We start from the raw sequence: 20952 nt of genomic DNA on the forward strand, positions 1-20952 counted from the left end.
GGGTGATAAAAATGCCCTAGGATGGACTATGCTCATGGTGGTGTGACCCTGAATGTTCTGGAAACCACAGGAGTCTGTCCTTTAAATAGGTGGGTTGTATGTTCTATGAATTTTATCTCCATAGAGCTCTTCTTAGGAAAATCTACACAGAACCTTCCCCCGGTTGTTATGTTTACAGACGTTCTTCTTATGTTTGGTGAAATACAGTAGGAAAGTAAGGCTTCTGAGAAGTATGTCTGGTTATAAAGCTCTAAATGTAATCTTAAACTACAAAGTCTGTAATATTTTAACTACTTGTCAACTTTGTATTGGACATTGTATTTATCGCTTTAAGTTTTAAAAACAAGTAACTGACCAATCTTGTTTTCATTAATTTTATACTGCATAAATATTCTGAGTCTTTGTTAAGCAGAGATGACATTTGATTTGACTCTCTGTGTAGCAAATCCGCTTTTTAGGATTTTTTACTTTGAGCAAATAACATAACATTTGTGCCCCAATTTCCCCATCTGTAAACTGGGGATAATAGTACTTATCTACCCCATCTAGTTGCATCAACCAATTAGGTAAATATAAATAATTTGCTTTGAACTCTTGTAGGTCATATAGCGAACTGACTATTTACCATCATCATTATAGAAAAAATTAAAATTGCCTTTAACAGGGCAGATCTAAACACAATATCAATATTTCTTCTACATCCAGTATACAACAAAAATATTAATTTCTGCTTTATAGAAGCATTATTGTTTTCTCACATTACATGTGAAATTAAATAGCTAGAGTGATACTGGAAGAAAAAATCCAAAGTTTTCTCCTGCTTAGTTTGACTCTCTCTGACGTGAAGTTAAACAGAGGCTATTTATCCAAGGTTAAAAATTTCAGCAGAAGCATAGAGAATCCTTTAAACAGATTAGGTAATTTAGTTTTCCCAGACAGGATCTACTTCTTTGCATTCTAATGAAACCAATTAAGTTACTTGACTGTTACTGGAAAATGTCAATTATAATCTATTGGAAATAGTTGAGACTTGAGGGCACCAAAAAAACAAAATAATTTATCCCAAAATACCCTGAATAACGTCTCTTAGTGAATAAACAATGGTACTAATTGAGCTGTTTGCTATCAAGGTCTATTGTCAAGCTGAGACTCTTCTGATGAATAAAATGTTTTCTTGGGATACTGGATAAAAAAGGTGAGGGATTAAGAAGTACAAATTGGTAGTTACAAAATAATCACAGGGATGTAAAGTACAGCATAGGAAATACAGTTAATTATATTGTAATAACTATGTGTGGTGCCAGGTGGGTACTGGAAATACAGAGGGGAACACTGTATAAAGTATGTGACTGTCTCACCACTATGCTGTATACCTGAACTAATACAAAATGATACTGAATGCAATCTGTAATTCAAAAAAAAATTAAAGTTCTTTTCAAAAAAATATTTTCTTATATATATTTTTAAATTCATATGCACTTGTGCTATGTGAAAGTTAGCATGACTGACTAAGTTTAAAATATTCCTGTAGTTTACTGCATAAACTAGGAAGAAATACAGTTCAGTAAAATACTCACCCCAATTTGCTTTGGGAAAAATATCACCCCCAAATATAGATACAGACTTACCATCCCTTGCCTTTTCCTATATTTTCTAGGCTTTATATATTGGCTGTTTATATAAAGTGAAAGTGGCAACCTTCTTGATACCTCAAAAACTGATGGGTAGTTCCAGTACAATAACTTACAAATTTTGCGATTTATACCTAGTTTCATATTCACCATCCCACTTAGTCGGCATGATGACGACTCCACAAAGGAGGGTTGGCTGGGCTCCTCCCCAGGGCGTCAGTGTCATTATCTGCAGGCTGTACGCCACACAATGCCAGGGGGGGCACTGTTTACAACAAAGTATAGTTGTCCTAGACTTTCATATTACTCCCACTTCCCAGCAGATGGCAGTATAGTACCGGGAGGAAGGGGCTCTCTCTGCGCCCCTACACAATTCCAACAAAGGCTTCATAGTGACTAATTTATCACCTTTCTCTTCATGGATGTATCTCAGAGAAGTAAAGCAACTCACCTGACCTGACTTTCCTGATACCCAAGGCAGAAACATAGATTTCTTTTTCCCATTTCAGAACCAAATAAAGTAAATACCCGTAAGTGGGAAAACATAATTTACGTGCATAGATGAAACCCTGTAAGACAAAATCAGACTTTGGTCTGGGTATGCTGTTTTCAAAGGGTTCCTTTAATCCTAAGAAAATCTTAAAAGCTGCATATTCCTGACGTAAGGTGTTGTGTCCCTGCCTGTGCCCCTCAACATCTTCACCAACGTCCTTCACAACATTAACTAAGTGCAGGTGCGCAGTGTGAAGGCACACAGCTTTCCCTCTATGCAGTGCTTTGGACCCTGGCCAAAAGAAATCCTAAGAGAAAAGAGGACTAGGAAAATACAAACTCTCACAAAGTATGCTAACATTATAAGCTTGAGATATACAAAGCTGAGGGCTGCCTAATAGCACAGCAATTGCTATACCTATAGCAGCCAAAATCTCAAAATCCTTTACATGAAAGTTTTCTTATACCTCACTAGGTGGCAACATTCAGACAGGCCTACATCCCCTGAGCAGCAAAGGGGTGGGTGCCTGACTCATGGGAGGCCGGTTAGGATCCTCGTTTTCCCCTCAGTGTGAACACTCCCATGTTTCACTGCAGAACCATTCCCATGATTTAATCCTCCAGGGCTGCACCTGACCTGCACCTGCACCTGATTTGAGGGAAACAGAGTCTGCCACCCTAGAATAAACCTTTTTTTTTGGATATTGATTATTTTAAGCAGGCTGTTTTAAGAAACAAAAGACTCAGAAGAGCCTTTTACCTCCCACTTACCTGTCTAAAGGAATCCAGAAAGGGCGCTATCACCTTAGTTTTAATATGAACTCAGTGTGGCAGACAGGGAGGAACCAAGCAAAGTGTTTGGTAGACGACCCTCTTTGGCCCATCAAGAATTTGCTTACTGCCCTGGCTAGTGTGGCTCAGTGGACTGAGTGCCAGCCTGCGAACCAAAGGGTCACCTGTTCAATTCCCACTCAGGACACATGCCTGCGTTGTGGGCCAGGTCCCCAGTGAGGGGCACCCAATGGGCAACCAAACATTGACGTTTCTCTCCCTTTCTCCCTCCCTTTCCCTTTCTCTAAAAATAAATAAATATTAAAAAAAACATTTGTTTACCAAATATTTACTATTTCTCATCTGCCTGTGAGCTGCCTACCTTCCCTTTGACCTCCCAGACCTCTCTGTCTTCCCCTCCTTAGCCCAGAATGGCGTACACACCCCAACTGCCCCACCTGTCCTCAGGTCTCACCTTCTTATGGAAACCCCACATATACATATACAATAAGCTTGGTTATTTTCTCCTATTAATCTCTCTCATGTCAATTTAATTCTCAGACCAGTCACAAAAAATTAAGAGGGAAAAGCAGAGAAATTTCCCCCTCCCCCACAATATCAACCTACTTACATTGGTATAAACTGAGCAAAAAGACATAGCAAAGTATTATCTACACAGAACTAGATTTTACAGTCAGGTAAAAGTCTATGTGAAATTCATTTTCTTCCGGTGGCCATGCCTTCTTATCTTGATTCAAATTCATCATTGTGAAAACAAATTCTCTTTCAGCAGCCCCAAGCCCTGAGCACATCAAGTGCAGGATGTGGGACTCTTGATGTACTGAAGCCTTATAATCCAGGGGTGTCGAACTCATTTTCATGGGGGCTGCTACATCAGCTTTGAGGTTTCCTTCAAAGGGCCGAATGTAATTTTAGGACTGTATAAATGTCCCTTAACTAGGGGCAAGGAGCTCCACACTGCCACCAGATAGAAACAAAGTGCCGGGCCAGATTCGGTCCACGGGCCTTGTGTTTGCCACCTGTGTAATAAATTAATTTTACTTGTTCTCTAGCCTCTTATTTATTTCTGCTAATGTCATTTTTTATTCATCATTTTTGTGGTGGTAGAAGAATTATAAGTGGTGTTTGCTATAAAAATAAATGATTTCCAGAGTCTTAGCAGTCTGTAATTATCAGCTCTATGCAAAGAACCCTGGAGGGAAACAGACTGAAGATTAAGCCTCAAATTCAATCACCCAACAATCTCGCTGAACCAGTTTTGTGGTTGAGTAGATTTGTGGGAAGCCCAACAATCTGCAGTTCTAAGAAGCCCCCAGGTGATGGTGAGGGGGGTGATGTTCCTCAGACAAGATTTCTGTTAGTGCTGGGTTAAGGTACAGCAGGGAGGGAAGACTCAAAACTAGACAGCCACTTTACAATGAAAGAAGCTTAAACATGGGATTCTACACAAGACATCTGATTTGAAGATGCTAAAATTTAAGGCCCAGCTAACAGTATGTTGGAATCAGAACTCCTTGGTTTCAGATTTATACCTGCTCTGTATAAATCTGTATTCTTAATCATATGGTATCCCGGCTAGTTAGCATATCAAAAGTCCTTTGTACCTTTTAAAGCTTGAAGTGTTGCTGTGAAGTGTAAGCTCTATTCTTGAAGCTATATATACAGTTGCTTGTGATGGAAAAGTTCATTTCTGTCATGTTCCTTGTATATAAAGTTTTTTAATTATTCTGTTAGACATGCATCAAGATGCCTGCTATCTCTCTGCCTTCTGATTGCTGTCTAATTTGTGGCTCTAAGTAAATTTCTTAAAGCAATGCAAATGAGATTTCTTAACACCTCTTCTGGTGTGTCTTTCTAAAATACTGCACTTTCAAAGTTGCTAGTTAAAGAAGCAATATTTCAAAAAATAATCTGGAGCTAAAATGTAAGAAGAAATCCCACAGCGTGCTATGCAACCTGTAAGGAATTAGCCCTAACAGCCCTACACGAAGTTCTTACCTGCATAAGCTGCTGCTTCAGTTTCTGTATTTCTGAAATGTTCAGCTCACTGAATAAGTCAGAAACCGGGTGCAGAGACTCGCCTTTCCTTAAAGCGGGAGTCCGATAGTCTCCGTTCAGTTTCACAAGTGGCGCATGGATGTGCCCATTCATTTTGTCGTCATTGTTCGGTTCACTTCCGTCCTCGGCAAACTTGAGTCCATCCACCGAGATGCTGATGTGGTTGTCGTTGAGGCTGATGTACTGGGAGAGCTCCTTCCGCAGGTTGTTCTTCTGCTCCCTTTCATTTTTCAAGGTCTCCAGGGCTTCTTCCAGCTGATGCTCAGCGATCTCCTTCAGCCGGATGGCATCTTCCAGCTGGCTGTTCAGCAGCACCGTCTCCTCCTCAAATCGCTTAATCTCGTGCTTTAAGCCTTCGTATTCGACCTGAATCAGACAGGATAGAGAAGATTCAGAAAACTAAAATTTGGGTCTTATAAAACTGCCATTAAGACCTACTCATTAAAAAAATCAAACAGTCTACAAAATAAAAAGCACACAGTATATACACCCTTAGGATAACACATGATGGATATTTTAGAAATTCTATATGAATAGAAACTGAATTCTTAGCAGAGATGAAAATGTGTTTGGATTTCTTTTATGGGGTCCAATGGTCAAAAGGGAGCACTGTTGACCTAATAAAATGGATTTTTTTCTTAGTAATTTTTTATCAGACTATTCACAACATTTTATCATTATTAATAGTTTATTTTATTTAGTTACTAACAATGAGGTAATTTTTATACCCTGAGATAAATGAAAAGATCACAGTAAGAAAAGAATCTCAGTAAATATGTTTAAGAGTAAGACAAGGAAGCAAAAATGTGTTTAAAAATAAAACAAGGAAAAAAAATTTACCTGCTTAAGTACAGAATATGGAATAACAATACCAATTACTCAATGACAAATATAAGGGGTCCAGCACAAATAATGCCCCTCTGTTATCATGTAAAAAGCCTTTATTACAAAATCATAAGCATGTAATTCTGTAACATGACAATATCACACTCAAGCACATCACATGACATTTTAGGTGAAGTGTTCAAACTGCTGTGCATCTCATGCGAGACATTCATGTACCCTGCCAACCAGACTCAATGGCGTCACTTCTGCAGGACCCTGTATATATTCTAGTTATCAATGTAACATTCTTTTGAATGATATCAGGTAGTCAGCACAAACACCCTCTCGGATATGAAAGCCCACAGGGAAAAGAGAGATTTCTACTCTAACCACTATGCTTTCCTTCGGGTTTTTCCACAGTACATGTCACGGGCCACTTTTCAATAACATTTTTTATCTCCACAACTATACTGTAATCTCCTTAAAAAGACAAGATACTTTTCATGCACCTAGGTGTGCTTCCTCGTGCTTTGATGCTTCTTCACAGTGTCTCAACAGAATTCTGTTCTGCTGAATAAGCCATTGTGAATATAAAAATAACGCAGAAAAAATAATAATGTCATGATATGAGATACTAATATTAACTATTTAAATCTAAACTAGGTGTTTAGATTTAAATTTAGTATTTATATTAAACATGTATTTTTAAAAACTTTAAAAGACAGAAATCATAGACTATTATCATTTTCATACATTTCTAGTTCTCCCCCCCCACTGGCTTCTCCACATAATCTCAATGCAATTATTTGTCTTGCAAGAGCTAGGATATCAGTTTTCTATACAGTTTTAGTTAGGATGTAGGTTTGGCTGACGTGACAGAAACCTAAGTAACAGCAACTTAGTTGAAACAGAAGTTTGTTTCTCTACCACGTAACAGTATGGAGGTGGTCAATCAAGGAGCAGTAGAAATCTCTGTGCACTGTCTCCTATTTTGGCGCACACGGTCTAAGGTGGCTTGCTGCCCTGACCATGTTCCAAGCAGTGGAACAAAGTAAGGGGTATACCTTCTCCCTTTAGGGGTATGTCTCAAATGTTGCCCACACCACTTCTCATATCTCATTGGCCAGTACTGGCCACATGACATTTGGTGGCAAGGGAGGTGAAGAACATACTCTTTACTCGAGGTAGGTTTGTGTCCAGTTGTAAACTGGATACAACACTGGGAGGAGGGAGCAATGGACACTGATGGACAACCAACACTTACTGCTGTACAGGGTCAATGGAATGTCACAGGTCCATAATAAAAAAACATTCAAGAGTCAAATCATAGAAATTGCTTGGGATAACAGAATCTCGTATCATGGTTTTCCAGGCCTGCTTCATCCTAACCTTCTCCTTTTCTTTCCCTGGACAGTTCAGGGCACCTGCCTGCAAACCTTTGCCCATATTTCAACCAACCCCCTGAATGCCCCCAGATTGTGCGATAGCTTACATTTGCAGGCATTAATTTAGTTTGCACTATAGACATTTTATTTTGTAGCCCTTTTTTAAACTGAAAGCCTAGACCAGGGGTTTTCAGACATTATTGTGACTTCAGGACTAAATCTAGCCCACTGTGTGTTTTGGTAAATAAAGTTTTACTGAAACACAATCACACTGTTTTGTTTACATATTATCTATGGCTGCTTTTCAGTACATGGCCTGCAAAACCTAACACTTTTACTATCTAGCCTTTTTAAAAAAGGTTTGTTGACCCCTGGGCTAGACTTGATGGCATTAATTTAGTGTGCTCTGTAGTTTTTAAATTCTGTGACTTTTAGTCAATTGATGATAGATTCCCCATAAGGCCCTATCTTTCTAATTTAGGCAGTTTAACCCACTCCACCTTCTGGTTCAAGTTCCTAATACTCATGCAGATGTTTTGTCTTTCCCCTCTTAGGCAAAGGCTGATATCTGGAAAACTAATTCATCCTTCAAGATCCAAGTCAAGAACCTAATCCTAGCCGTGAAGTCTTTGTTGACTCACTCAGGCCAAGAGATCCCTCCTTGATGGTGCCATCCTTGTAAGGATGCATCATGGGATCAGAGCCCCAGCAAACTGGATGGACCACAAAACAGTGAAAAGACACACAAAAATTGGCGTTTGATATTTTTTAAACAGCATCAAAGTAGTCACCATGAGAAAAAAAGTCAGCACTTTATTGGGAATCTTTGTAGCAACTTCCCAGTTTAGTAGCTCTTTTTATTTTTGACTACATGAGGGTTGGGAAAGGGTTACATAATCTTTTTTACAGTTAGGAACTTGACAGATCTTACTATGACCTTGTTTTGCAAACCTAACAAACAGCTTTAATATGCAATTACAAGGATGGCTACAGAGTTTATTACCTGCCTCCCCTACTGGGACTATAAGCTCTGTGAGTCAGTGACCATGTGACAAAGTACATGGTTTCATAGCAAGATATCCTGGAAATACTGGTTAAAGGAAATCAAACAGAATTGAACACACTGCCAAGGTCTCCTATGATATTATTACCAGATATATAGCAATAAATCCCTGGAAGAAATGTTTTTTTCATAATAGAAGTATTTATTTTAACAAGGGTTTCCAATGCTTAGATAACAAATATTTGGGCACTTTAGTTGACTATGTGAGATATTAGGGAAATGGAATTTATTATTTCTCCCCTCCTTCTACTATCAAAACTCTAAAAATTAAAACTAACATAATTTCCTGTTCTATGTTAAGTAGTACTGCAACCAGGCAAGTTTTCCCAGCTCTCATCCCCAGTACCAATACTAGGACTAGGCATAGAAAACACAGCTTACAGAGAAAACTCCCTCCTAGAAGATGAGACCCAACTAAAACAGCTTCCTCGAAACTCATGTCAAGACCCTCACTTTGTTGTACTTCTCAGCTCAAAGCTGTGTCATAAACTGTTTATGCCAACCAGTCTGCCCCCAGGCAAAACCCAGTCCAGACCCTAAAATCCTACAGACACCCTTCTCTAAGCCTTCCACTTTGAGACATTACTAAGGTTCTGTGGAGGTGGCTTCCCATGCAAGAGGTGTGACAAACAGCTTTGTTTCCTCGGTGCCTTTTTCTGGTGGGAAACTGACAGCTGACCTCTCTCTATGACTGCTGCTTCTTCCCACCCTTCTTTTTGTTTTAAAAAGCACAAAGGTGAAAAACGTATTCATAATGTTGGACCTGATTTCATTCTGGACACAGAACCGACTCCACACACAGAGGGATGTGGCTGAAGTTTTCAGTCAACTCTTTGAGGTCCCATATGTTTCATATTTAGGACCGTGCATAAAAACTGGTTTGGGCCCTGACTGGTGTGGCTCAGTGGGTTGAGCGTCGGCCTGAGAACTGGAAGGCTGCCGGTTTGATTCCCAGTCGAGGCACCTGCCTGCGCGGCGGCCCAGGTTCCCAGTTGAGGGCACATCAGAGGCAGTTCATCAATGTTTCTCCCCCTCTTTCTCCCTTCTTCCCCCCTCTCTAAAAACCTTAAAATTTTTTGGTTTGGTTAATTATAATTATTTGAAATTTTAGTTTTCTCTCTAAGTTGAAGAGAGAATATAAGAGAAAATTTTAAAAACCAATTTTTTTATTCTTTCAACAAGTGCCGATTTAATGCCTTCTACGTGTCTGGCTCTCTTCCAGGTGCTGTATCGTGATGGAGGGACAGAAAAACTAACCAATATACATGGGGTACAAAGGAAGTAAGAAGTGCTATTTAAACAATTATTTAGAAAATAACCAATAAGGAAAAGGGAACTTCAGAAGGAAAGAACCTTTTAGCTCTTTGAACCAAGTATTTTACCATGCTAATAGCTTTGCTGTGGGCAGCAACATCAAACTGGGCCAGAGAGCATATTTTGTACAGGGAGCTTCAGTACAAAGCAACATGCAGACCGGTTTTGAGACTGAAAGCCAGCCATCATCATCTGTTTGAAAAAAAAAATCTGTGGCATGTTATTATACTTAATATTTCATTCATTAGAAAGAGAGTTTATGTAGGCTGGGATGGGAGTAAAAGATAGAAAATTTACTTAAACAATAATTAAAATAAAATTATTTTAAAAAAAGAAATCGACTCACAGGAGAAAAAAAGAGAGTTTGTGATAGATGCTAACTCCTGTAAATAAAGTAGGAGGAAAGCAGGAACCCACAGCAGCGCTTCCTTAATTGGGAGAGACTGGGGACACCGCAGTGCACCCATTTGTCAGCAGATAAATGAGAATGGTCCTTTGTATGGAAAATGATTTCAAATTAATTAATTGGACACTTAATTGGGAAATTACCATATTGCATCTAGGAACTAAAATAAAAGAGATGCATACATTTTCCTATTTGTTCCCCCCCCCGCAAACTTCTGAGGTCAGCGTTTGGTCCCCGTGTTTCGATTCCCCGGGGGAAGGGCTGGGGCAAACGGTAAACAGTAATCTGCCAGGCTGACAGTACAAATTCCCACCGAAACGCCTCTGGGCTAATGAATGCTCACAGGGCACCTTGGCAATCTTTCAAGAATACCTAATACCAGCCTAAATTAACCTTCTGAGTAAATTAGTCTGCCACACGCGGTGGCTGGAGACTCTGCAGCAAGGCAGTCTGGTCGCACTCCTGCCTGGTGCGGAGCGCAGTGAGGATTTTTAGGAATTACAAGTAGAGGCCACTTCAAATATTTGCACTTCAAGTAAATTTGCTTCCAGCCCTCTACATACTTCATCAGAGACAAAGAAAAAAACCCACAAAAAATACCCTTCTTATTTTAAGGAGCTTCTGATAAGCATATTTTTTTAAAATTCTTTTAAGTCTAATTTTCCCCTTTGTGGGCTCAATGCCTACAGTCAAATCAAGAGCTGGAATGCACATGGTACTGACAGCCCTCTGCACACAGTGATTCAGTGCTTAACCGGAGGGAATGTGGTAAAAGTATATGGAGATATGCTGGTGACCCTTTCTCAGGCTCTGAACCACCCCTGCACTCCTCAGAAGAGATCTTGGTCCTCCCACATGCCAAAGATAAGGGAGACTGCTGTGATCAGAAATGAAATTTCGATTGTATCAACACCTGGCTATTTCCTTTCCTCTCTTAATCCCCATATCTATCCAATCCAGTAACAGTTTGGGATAGAGCTACCAACTGGAAAAGAAAGTAGAAGCATACATCTGGGCTGGTCGTTGAGTTCACTGGCAACAAGAATCCTACCCTATGGATTTGGTATCTTTCTAGCCTAGCACAGTGCCTGGCACAGGGTGTGCTGGCCTGACCTGAAAGGTTATAACAGTGCCTAGACCAGAGAAGAGGTTGTGGCTGAGGAAGCACCTTGGAAAGATCGTGAACATACAATTCACCTCTGCTTAACTACTTGATAAAACTGTATTCATAAGTAAGTTCTTCTAAAATTACAGATTCACGAATGCTATTACTAGTAATGGTAATAAATCAAATGCAAATCCATCAGGAATATTAAGCAATTAAACTAAGTCTCACTACCAAAAAAATTAATAAAATATACATTTGCCATCTTTTCAGTCAGGTTACAGCTGAAAAAAGAAATTAAGCATTTTCTTTTTCTTATAATTTGATTGTTAGTGATTTATATTTCATAATACCTTTCCATATATGATGTAAAAGCAATTGAGGAGGTGGGGAGAATGAGACAGAGAGAGAGATTGGCAGTGATTGCAGGGAGACCTTAAGCTTATAGTACAAAACACACTTATAGATCCAGGCTTTTAATATGTTGTCAGGTTAAGTTGATTATAATACGTAAGACTTGCTCCTGAAATCAATTAACATAGAGCCAATGTATAAACTAAAATTTTTCTTATCCAGTGAAGCTTTATTATAAATTATACTTCTATTACATTTGCCTTCTAAGTGTTAGCTAATATAGAAGGGTTGGAAAATTTCTTAACTAAAATAAAAGGGTTGGGAAACTTCAGCACACAAATACTGTAGGGAGATTAAGGCAAATTTTGGCAGGTTCCTTTCTGAGAAATACAGAGAAGATTTAACCTTGGTGATCAGAAGACATGGTCCATCTGGAGTGTAACCAAATAACTCCTTAAACCTCACCTGGTTCTGCTTTAACGTGGACACAAGTTTCTGCAGCGTTATGTTTTCTTCTTCCAGCTCAGTATAGTCCTGAAGGAGGCGGGCCTCTCGGAATTTGTACTCTCGAATCTCATCCTTCATCCGTATTCTCTGCAGCTCCACCATTTCATTGTTCTGAAACAATATAATAAGACATCAATACAAAACTTTCTTATTTTAGACACTATGAAGTGTAGATAAAGTCTGAGTAGTTAAAAATAGCCATGTGTTCCTTAACAATGGTGATACATTCTGAGAAACGAGTCTTTAGGCAATTTCTTCATTGTATGAACATCACAGAGTGCACTCACACACACCTAGATGGTCCAGCCCACTACACACCTGGGCTCTGTGGTACCACCCAGTGCTCCCAGGCTACGAGTCTGTACAGCATGTTACTGCACAAAACAACTCAAGATTAAATCACAAGAGAAAATAATGCAATGAAGAGAAAGAGTAAATACAAGATGTCTGAGGCTGCTGCCAACATAACATGGAATACTGCCTTAGAGCAAATTTTTTAATAAGTAGGAAAAGTACACTCTAAAATAACGATTAAGATTATCTTATAGTAAATACATAAACCAGCAACAGTTGTTTATTATCACTATCAAGTATGTACTGTACATAATCGTATGTGCTCTACTTTTATATGATTTATAGTGCAGTTGGTTTGTCTACACCAGCATCACCAGAAACACACGAGTAATGTGTTATCCTACTATGTTAGGACTGCTCTGATATCACTAGGTAATAGGATTTTCTTCAGCTCTGTTATAATCTGAAAGAACCACTGTCACATATGTGGTCCATCATTTACCAAAATGGTGTTAGTGGCACGTGACCGTACCATAATTTCAAAGCCAAGACGATATTGCAAAGCACCTGCAAGAACTGAGATGTGGTATGAAAACACTGACCACAAAGTCCCAGATGCTGCTAATACTGCTGAGGTGTGTTGCCTACATTCAAATGGAAGACAGTGCTAAATTTCAGTCAAAGTTTAGTGAAAACAGAGATGTCATTATTTTTCCCATCCAAGTTTCCCATCCTGATTCTATCCACAGACTCAGATTAGAAAACTCTGTTGCTTCTACTTGTCATTTAAACTCAGTTCAAATGTTATCTTCTCAGAGACCTTCCCTAAACAGCTAACATCACACAGCTACCCCCTTTTACCCACCATCACCCTATGACTTACTTTACAGATCAGCATCTAGCAGGGAGTAGGTACTCAAAAAATAATTGTTGAAGGAACAGTACTGATCATTACTTGAAATTGGTTATGTACTTACCTTTTATACTTTTAACATTTATTAAATTTCCTTTTTCATCTGAGTATAGCAAACCTTTCTGTAATGTTCCTTAATGTGTCTGGATTTCTAGCATATTTTAGGCTCACATAACCACGGAAAGAATAGCCAAACAGTCATACAAATGGCTAAACACGAAATTTTAACAAGAATATTATTACATGGATGGTGGCTTTTTGTCTTGTGTAGTTTCAGAGTGGGGAACAAAGGGAGAATAACACACTTGGAAATAAAACATGCCTAAATCTGTGAAAAACTAGACACATGACTCCACTACATAGTACAGTGACATGGAGGCAGGAACATTACTATATGCCCTGCTCCCTTGACAATACTTTGGGCACTGTATGTTCAAAAAGTGTAAAATTTAAATATGGTACATTTTGGCAATAAAGCCAAATTACAAAAATCCATTAAGTTCTTTCATTTTGCATTAATCCATTTCTACTTCTTCAAAGATCTACCATAACAGTAATATATATTTTTTTCCTTACATATATGTATAAAGATATAAGGAAGCCTGACAAACTGGATGCCAGTAATTTATATAAAATTATAAAGAAAATGGCTCTGGTTGGTGTGGCTCAGTGGATTGAGGGCTGGCCTGCAAACCAAAGGGTCGCCAGTTCAATTCCCAGTCAGGGCATAAGCCTGGGTTGTGGCCAGGTCCCCAGTGTGGGGTGTGTACCAGAGGAACTACACATTGATGTTTCTCTCCCTCTCTTTCCCCCTCCCTTCTCCTCTCTCTAAAAATAAATAAATAAAATCTTTTAAAAAAATAAAAATTAAAGTGTTAAGATACAAGAGATTTTGTGTATACTTTGTAAAAAAATGTAATGACCAGAAATCTAGTTCGTATACACTGAAAATTAGCTATAATTTTTTATGTAGTAAGACAGTAAACGTCAAGATAATTTTAAGGCCACAGCAAAGCAAATGAGAATCACTAATAAATAATAAAATAGCTAAAGAAAACTCCTGATGCTAATTAATGAAAAACCTGGCTGTGAAACTGATTAAGTTGAAAGACCGGCTGGCAATAAAACAGACATAAACCCCAAAGAAAGAAAACTGGACTTATTTATTTTGCTAGAAATCCTTGTTTTGAACTTCCACAGATTAAATTCTATGGACAATGTTCTTTGCTTCCATAATAAACTTGAAAAATTCCTCCTGATGTTTTTTTGCACCACTCATCAGAGATTTATATAACACAATTTTTTTCTTCCTGGGATAACATGGTGCTGACCTCTACTAAAAACTTCCATCAAGAATAGGGAAAGTGACTTAACACTGGTGAGAATGGCCATCATAAACGAGTCAACAAACAACAAGTGTTGGAGAGGTTGCGGAGGAAAGGGAACCCTAGTACACTGTTGGTGGAATGCAAATGGGTGCAGTCACTGTGGAAAACAGTATGGAACTTCCTCAGAAAACTAAAAATGGAACTGCCTTTTGACCCGGCAATGCCACTGCTGGGATCGTACCCTAAGAACCCTGAAACACCAATTCAAAAGAACCTGTGGACCCCAGTGTTCATAGCAGCACAATTTACAATAGTCAAGTGCTGGAAGCAACCTAAGTGCCCGTCAGTAAATGAGTGGATAAAAAAACTGGCACATTCCCACAATGGAATGCTATGAAGCAGAAATAAAGAAAGAACTCCTACCCTTCCCGACAGCATGGACAGATCTGGAGAGCATTATGCTAAGTGAAATAAGCCAGATGGTGAAAGACAAATGCCATATATCACTTATAAGTGGAACTTACCAAAGCAAACAAGTGAACAAAACAGAACCAGAGACATGGAAATAAAGAACAAACTGACAGTGACCAGAGGGGTGGGGAGGGGGGTAACAGGGGAAAGAAGGGGAAGGGTCAAGTCAAGGAACATGTATATAAAAGACCCATGGACAAGGACAATGGGGGAGGTGCGACTGAAAGTGGGAGGGTGGGTGGGCAGAGCAGGGGTGAGCAATGGGGTAAAAATGGGGACAACTGTCAATTGAACAATAAAAACTTTAAAAAATTAAGTAAGTTTAAAAAGAAGTGAGAGTGAGAAAAATAAAGCATGAGAGAAAGGGGAGAAAATGGCACAACCAGGGATGGCTTTAGCCTTTGCCCATCACCTCCAGAGACCTGAGCCCCGGCTCCTGCTCAGTGGAGAGGAGACTACCCTGAAACGTGTGGGAGGAACTATCCTCATTATCTGCATTGCCCCTGAGTATGGCAGCATGCCTAAACTTTTATTTTAATTAACATGAAAAGGATTTCTTTAGGTAGGAATAATAAATTCTGTCTATTGTCAAGAAGAAAACATAAACATAAACACTTGTTACCACACACAGAATAATGTATACAAATAATAATGCCTTATAGCTACATGGCTCTCAGTCTTTTAGAAATGTATTATATTCATTGCCACATTAGATCTTAATATTGTAATAGCTTGTGAGAAGTACGTGACAGACATTCCAATTTACTCATCTGTAAAATATGGGGATCCTAATACTTAACATTGTATAGTCAGTGTAAGGATTGAATGACAATACACAGGGAAATGAGCAGGGAAGCCAGACATGCAGAATTTATCGTAACACACATTTTATTGGAACAGAACAAGTGTTGTTACAAAGGCTCACACCAAACCTTTATCGATAGCCTGGGAGAGGCAGGGAAAGCTGAGCCATCAATAGCCTGGGAGAGGCAGGGAAAGCTTTATAAAGGAAGTTCATTCGAGCAGAACCTTGAAGGGCAAGTAGAGTTAACTAAATGGATGAAGAGGAGGACAGACTGTCTGGCCAGAGGTCAGCTTTGGGCACCTCTGAGTACTATTTGTGTTGAGGGCAGTGCTAAAATACCCAAAAGTCAGATTGAGCATTTTCTTAGGGCACCAACGAAGCTGGAGCACTGACTGAAAGAATAGAGAGAAATTCAAAAAAAATCTAGAGCATTGCAAATGATTTTCAGTTTATGCCTAAATTTGGTGTTGTTTCATACACTACCATGTCAAATTACAGATGAGTGTTGTTAAAACCAGGGGCCAGTGGGAGGAACCAAAATGTGTTCAGGGCTTGGAACCTTTCAAGTCCTCAGCTTGGCTGCGGTTTAGGAACGATGCAGTCTCATGTGGTTGGAACAAAGTAACTTGAGACAGATTTTGCAGGAAATTCTATGTTAAACAAAGGAATTTGGGAAAGCAGGAAAGTCTGTGGAGGAAAGCAGCCATGTGATCAGACCTATGTTTTGGCAAGTGACTCTCTCTGCTGAGGGCCAGGAGGAGGGAGCTGTAAGAAAAAAGAGCCGCAGAGAACAAGCTAAGTAGTGGCTCCAACAGCCCAAAGTAAAAGAAAATGATGAGGAATGTTGCGGAACATCTCGGTTAGAAGGAACAGGACTCGGTCCTTGACTGATGATAAACAAATGAAAAGAGCAAAAACGATGGCCTTAGTAAGGATAAAAGTGCCTGAATAGACTAGTAATACAAAGAGAAATTTTCCAACTAAGTAAATGTGACTGTCAATTATGTCTTTATAAATAGTTATATGTAATATTAACTTGGATAGTCAAACCAGACATTTCTGGATCTGGGAGTGCATGAAGGAAGACAGCAACTCTGGTCCAAGCGGAGAACGCTGGAGAGAGGAAAGGATGGGGAATGTGGCACTGGCTTTCTCACTTCTCTCCCGGAAAGTCGCCACTACGAGGGAATTCGGACAGTTCAAGACCGTAATGTTTATCTTCCTTCATTTGGCCAAAAATTAACACTTGGCTTGTGGAAGAGAGGAGGGGACAATAATTCTCCTTGCCCCTCCCCAACCGGGAATTCTCTGCACTGCGGTCAAGCATGTTTGACCTTCAGTAGTTAACATGCTGATGGACACAGAGGGATAAAATCACAATAAGGTGAGACCTACTGCTCTGCCCAGCAGTGCTGTGGGCTTCACAATGTTTTAGGAGAGCTACCAATGAAGAAACCAAGATATCCAGAGCACCCTATAGTCAGCATTTCCTAATGCAATCCAGACTTTGTAACAGGGCAATCACTAGAGAAACAAACAGGGCAAGTTTGAAGTGTGGCTTAAAACAAAGATGCTCAGAAAAAAAAAAGTAACAGAAGAGGAGAGAATTATGACTTAGGACAGCATTTTCCATAGTGAGTTCTGAAGTGGGGGAGTTATCTGCAAGGTTACCAGGCATCACTCAAACATAAGTTTGGGAAATATTAGGTTAAAATAAAGTCACATATTTTTTTTGTTCTCAGAGGCCCTAATATGCTAGTGGGCTCTGAGACTATATGTAAGAGCAAGACCTGGTGTGCAGCATGTGTTAAATGTAATTGAGCAAAAGACCTCTGCTTTTTTTAAAGGAGCCTTCTGAATAATCCAAAAACCAAATCATTGGAAAACACTACTCTGAGACAATAGAAAATGACAGTACCCATACATGGTGAGGTAAACCACCATGGTAAACCACCAAAGCTCCTTACAGACCAACTCCAAACCCCTCCCAATTGCCCAGGGCTGAATGGACCATCAGATTTCAATAAGGGCATAAAATTAAAGCAGAGGGGTGGCTAGATATTTTTTTAAAGGGTGAGACAAGATGATCAGGTCCTGACTGGCAATGAGTGAGTGACCACACAAGAACAATAAAGCTGTAATGAAACCAAGGCTCTGTAATTCTTACTAGGAGGTATTTGCAGATCTGGCTCTGAAAAAGTGGCACCACAAAGGGTTAACTATCCTAGAGTGACTTTGAAGCAATACAGGCTCCTTTCCCACGGGAGAGCCGCCTCCATTAGAAGTCAAGGACCGGTCCATTTCACAAGCAGTTCACATTTCAATGCTTTATTTCAAACATTTATCATAAGCAAAATCTTGACAGCCACCTAGAATCTTCCCTCTTATTGTACGCACACGTTTGAAATAAATGGCACAAAATAAATAATATATGACTGATTTTCTTATATGCTGATTTGCAGTTTTTTCCTTCTTTATTTGTATAAAAGGATATCCAATATTATACTAAATAAAAAAAATTTAATAAAGACACTGCATCTTAGTTGGGTAGAACAGTGTTTAGCAGGAAAACTCTTTGTGTAAGATTTTTTTGGGTATCAACTTTATTACGATATAATTCACATGCCTATCCAGTAAAAGAGTACATTTCAATGGTTTTTAATGTACATCAGAGTCATAACCATCAGCATAATTAATTCCAAAACAGTTTTATCATCTCAAAAAAATATTCTGCACCTTTCAGATACTCACCCCTCCCCATGCCCTCAGCCCCTCCAGCCCTAGGCAACTACTCATCTACTTTCCACTTGCCTGTACTGGTCACTTCATATACACGGAATTATAGAGTATGTGGAGATCCTAGTCTGAGACTAAGATTTCACAGTTTGGTTACTGCTGACAAAACATCTTTGTTTATGAAGTCTGTAGACAGCTCTACTGCAGCAAGAAACACATTTCACAGGATATCAGCAGAGTACTGCACGGTTCTGGCATTTACCCAGCATATGTGAAATCCAGCCATCACAATATTATGTTTCATAAGCATGACCATTTAATTTCACTCAATGGGCTGCATGTTATTTTTTAATAATAAAAATGTGGCTTTGTGCCCTGGTATCGTAATGTGAATACACAAATTTATTTTGGAATGTGCTTTTGCAGATATAACATACTGGGATTTTTATCTTTTCTATAATTGATCTTGAAGTCAGGAAATCAAGATCATTTTCCGAAGTAGTCTAGTTGCTTCTTGCTTGATTTATTTTAACTTGCTTCATTTTTCTTTTTTAAATTTCTCATTTGTTAGTTTAAACATGTTAAACACCATAGTGAATGATTGTATGACAGTTTTCTGATAATATCTCCTTATAACTATGTATATGCATGTTTCCCTGATTATACAACTACTGTAATAATTTATTATAAAGAAAAAGGGAAATTTAGGTAATACATGAGGCTCAGTTCACAAATATTCAGTAATTTGATCTCTAGGAAAACTCCTTTCACCTCAGCCTCACAGACTTTATTGCAACCTTGCTTTAAAGAAGGATCTAACCCAAGAGATAAAGAGCATCAACAGTCTCAAAAATCACTGATTATAAGTAATTTTAGTTCTCATTACTGTAGGAACACATTATATATAGATTTTTATTGAGAAGAGATATCATGAAAGGAAAAAAGTGAACAAAAATGGAAGTAATGGTTTGCATTAAAATGACTTTTTCAAATGGAAATAAATATTAAAAGAAAAAATTTAGAGCAATGAGAAAGGAGAAGGGATTGAAGATCACAAATGTAAGATGAGTACCACCAGGATGAAAAGGCTGAACAGAAAGAGGGAATTAACAAAATTTATAACTTGCTTTGAAATGTACACTAGAACCCCCCAAGAGACAGAAGGTTATTAGAGACACTATTTTTGTTGATATTTTAGGTATGTGTGTATAGTAGAAGCTGACAAATTAAGCTTTTACAGGATATCTGGCAGGTCTGACCTAGCTGTTTATTTTTGTGCCATAAAATACCTGCATTATCCAAGAAATAAAGTTTAGCCCAAACACTGGTGATAGAGGATAAAGATTCAAATAGTGAATATAGTTACTCAGATAAGGTCTTCAATATATGGAATAGTATCAAAGCTAACAGCTCAGAGAGACTGCTGCTTGATACAGAGGTATGTGGGAGAGTAAACATAGTTCTGGACATGGCCCTGGAATCGGATATTGCCTTACACCAAAAAAAGTTCCTGGGACTTTCTGTTTTCTTTTAAAGTTTTTTTTTTTAAGATTTTATTCATTTTTATTTTTAGAGAGAGGGGAAAGGAGGGAGAAAAAGAGGGAGAGAAACATTAATGTGTGGTTGCCTCACATGCACCCCCCACTGGGGACCTGGCCCACAACCCAGGCATGTGCCCTGACTGGGAATCAAACCACTGACTCCTTGGTTTGCAGGCAGCACTCAATCCACTGAGCCACACCAGCCAGGGGACCTTGTTTTCTTACCTCTAAAAGCAGGAAAATAGCTTTTCAGCTCACCTCCAGAGTTTGTCAGAAATAAATGAGAAAGTATTTCTAAAAGCTATCATATATCTTTATTAATAAGTAGTTTTTAAGTACATTTTATTGATTATGCTATTACAGTTGTCCCAGTTTTTTCTCCCCTTTTCCCCCTCCACCCTGCACTCCCCTCCCACCAGCATTCCACTTAGTTCATGCCCATGGGTTGTACATATAACTTCTTTGGCTCCTCCATTTCCTATACTATTCTTAACCTCCCTCTGTCTATTTTGTACCTACCATTTATGCTTCGTATTCCCTGGACCTTTTCCCCCATTCTCCCCTCCCTACTGAGAACCCTCCATGTGATCTCCATTTCTGTGATTCTGTTTCTGTTTCTTTTTAGTTGCTTGCTTAGTGTTTGTGTTTGTTTTGCAGGTTCAGTTGTTAATAGTTGTGAGTTTATTGTCATTTTACTGTTCACAGTTTTGCTCATCTTTTTCTTAGATAAGTCCCTTCAACATTTCATATAATAAGGGCTTGGTGATGATGAACTCCTTTAACTTGGCCTTATCTGGAAAGCTCTTTATCTCTCCTTCCATTCTAAATGATACCCTTGCTAGATAGAGTAATCTCAAATGTAGGTCCTTGCCTTTCATGACTTTGAATACTTCTTTCCAGTCCCTTCTTACTTGCAAGGTTTCTTCTGAGAA

General features: G+C 38.9%; 1 protein-coding gene across 8 annotated transcripts in view; it reads right to left on the reverse strand.

The window, feature by feature from the left end:
* The window catches only part of BICD1 (BICD cargo adaptor 1), a 175682-nt gene that overhangs the window by 45543 nt on the left and 109187 nt on the right, over positions 1-20952 (reverse strand). For all 8 annotated transcript variants that reach the window (XR_004901624.1, XM_036019183.1, XM_028532247.2 and 5 more), the window contains exons 3-4: positions 11891-12043; positions 4914-5339 (exon numbers count right to left, since the gene is read on the reverse strand). Coding sequence is in view for 7 of the 8 variants with exons in the window: in XM_036019183.1 (XP_035875076.1) it covers positions 4914-5339; positions 11891-12043 (579 nt within the window). In the remaining variant the exon portion in view is untranslated. The remainder of the gene's footprint in view (positions 1-4913; positions 5340-11890; positions 12044-20952) is intronic.

Source organism: Phyllostomus discolor, chromosome 2 (genome assembly GCF_004126475.2).
Source record: "Phyllostomus discolor isolate MPI-MPIP mPhyDis1 chromosome 2, mPhyDis1.pri.v3, whole genome shotgun sequence".
Lineage (NCBI taxonomy): Eukaryota > Metazoa > Chordata > Mammalia > Chiroptera > Phyllostomidae > Phyllostomus > Phyllostomus discolor.